At 28.8% G+C, this 2,199-nt stretch overlaps 1 protein-coding gene across 1 annotated transcript; it reads right to left on the reverse strand.

The window, feature by feature from the left end:
• Positions 1 to 348: 348 nt before the first annotated feature.
• LOC120215596 lies at positions 349 to 1,087 on the reverse strand. Its single transcript, XM_039213240.1, has 2 exons — positions 902 to 1,087; positions 349 to 774 (listed from the first exon to the last, which is right to left on the reverse strand). The coding sequence occupies exons 1-2, from the start codon at positions 1,066 to 1,068 to the stop codon at positions 399 to 401; spliced, it is 543 nt and encodes a 180-aa protein (XP_039069171.1). The 5' UTR covers positions 1,069 to 1,087; the 3' UTR covers positions 349 to 398.
• Between the last annotated feature and the right edge of the window lie 1,112 nt (positions 1,088 to 2,199).

Consider the following 2,199-nt stretch of genomic DNA (forward strand, 5'->3'; position numbering starts at 1 on the left):
TTGAAACCTCGATGGAGGAAGCATTAGAGGCAAAACAGTAGCTTCTATTGTTTCTTCCAAAGAGTATTGAAAAAAAAAATGGAAAGTGAGATATTTCAATATTGGGAGGCCTAAAATTCTATCTAAACACAAATTCTATCCTACTTTACTTAGACGACGTTGTGTGAATTTCTTTAAAATTATAGATATCATTATAACCACATATATATTTAATCAGATAACAATATTAATATCTAATTACAAGTTCAAAAGTTTATCCAATGGGAAAGAAAATGTATCCATGATTACCATCATTCCAGAAGATATTTTTTCTCTAAGGTAGAGTGAGATTTTATTTGTTTGGAAGAAAAGAAAAGAAAAGAAAACAGCTCTTGTTGAGGACAATCCTATTCCCCAGTTTAAGTTGAAACCTCGTCCAAATGCTTATATCTTCTTACCTTGTTTCTAAAAACATGTCCTGTAATGATCCCATTCTCTTCTGGCTTTTCTTCTGGACTAGCATTATTCGTCATGATCCGTTTTCGCTTCGTTCTCGGCGAAAGTTTCTCTTCTAAATTCAGTTTCTTTATCAGATTTTTTACCAGTTTCTCAGGCTTTGAATTATCGCCCTTTTTCTTGCTCTTGTTATCATCATCATCATCTTTGCTTTTGGTTTCACATGAAGCTGAAGAAATCAATAAATTCTGGGACTTTTCCTTTGAATCCTCCTTTTGATGCAAACACCAATTACAAACTTTATTAGACAAGGATTTCGGATACAGATTGCTGCAATATCTGCCATAAAAAAAGCCAAATTCCATGACGATCTTCATCATCTTTCCCAAATTTCTTCTTTGTAAAAGGAAGAAAGAAAATCTGGTTCTTGACCAATGAAAATGAAAACCCAGAAAGAAAGAAGTACCTGTGTTGAGATCTGAAATGACAAACTTTGCATCGAAAAAGCTCTCGAGTGATACCAGAATCTCCACACATGCAACAGTGGAGGAGGCTGGACGATGATATTTTCATGCTTTTGGCTTTCATTTCATTACCATGATTCATCTCTGAAACTTGGATTTTCATATCCATGTTTCGTGGCCGTGTGTACAAAGGAATATATATATAATTCCACTTTCAAGTTTTGCCCCAATAAATATTGCATGATTGAGGTTTCGGTCTCAATATATATACATATATATATAACATCTAATTATAATTTTAACCCTCAAACTTTCGAAAAATCATTTTAACCTATCATAACCGTCTTTCGGTTGGGCCCCGGAATTGGGCTTTGACTTGAAAAATATGATTGGAGTCGCCACCGATTATTTATTTAAAAAATAAATAGGTTAATCGGATACCTTATATCTTACCTGATCTGCGTCTTACCAAAGATATGTCGGATTCGGGAGTCGATTACGGTCAAGGAAGGATTAACACCCTTGAACCGCCCTTTCGGTACTACGTAATTTGCCGGTTGTCTTAAATTAAGAAAATTGTAATTTAAAATTAAAAGGTAAAAATACGATCACAATTACTTACCTTAGATAGTTTTAAAGGTGTGGCCTTAAGAAGGTCAAAAAACCATGTTAGATAAAAAAGTAATAGATAAAAAGGTAAGAAATAAATAAATTAATTAAATTAAAATAAAGAGAAAACAAATTAAATAAAAGATAAGATAAAGAAAACAAAGATAAAATAGTAAGTAAAATAAATATAAAAAATAAAGAAAAAGAAAAAAATATAGAAATAAAACAAATAAATAAAATAATAATAAAAAAGTAAAAATAATATATATATAAAATAAAAAATAAAAAAAAGTAAATATATATATATATATAAATTAATAAAACTGATAATAAAAAATAATATATTTATATATATAATCTAAAAAAAATAAAAATATATACTAAAGTAAAAAAAGAAAATACATAAAATGTAAAAAAAATATTACATGAAAAGAAAAGAAAAATAACAAAACAATTAAATAAAATGAGTAACAAGGGAAAATGTGCTTATAAATAAAGTTAAATAAATAAAATACTAATAATTAAAACGTAAATGTAAGAGACCAAATCAAAAGTAAAAAAGATACTACCTTTTATTTATTTTTCGAATCGTTTACAATAGCTTTGCCTTTGTATCTTCTCGTGCTTTCCTCTATGTTTTGTGTGTAAATCGTGTCTTACAATGGTGAGTTACAATGGCTATTTATAGTGC

This window comes from Hibiscus syriacus, unplaced genomic scaffold, assembly GCF_006381635.1.
Source record: "Hibiscus syriacus cultivar Baekdansim isolate YM2019G1 unplaced genomic scaffold, ASM638163v2 tig00110125_pilon, whole genome shotgun sequence".
Taxonomy (NCBI): Eukaryota; Viridiplantae; Streptophyta; class Magnoliopsida; order Malvales; family Malvaceae; genus Hibiscus; species Hibiscus syriacus.

Excerpts from the sequence above, each read along its gene's own strand:
- LOC120215596 (XM_039213240.1), bottom strand. The coding sequence starts at position 1,068 with ATGGATATGAAAATCCAAGTTTCAGAGATGAATCATGGTAATGAAATG. Across the intron at positions 775-901 it reads CATTTCAGATCTCAACACAG|ATATTGCAGCAATCTGTATC; the intron begins GTACTTCTTTCT and ends TTTTTATGGCAG.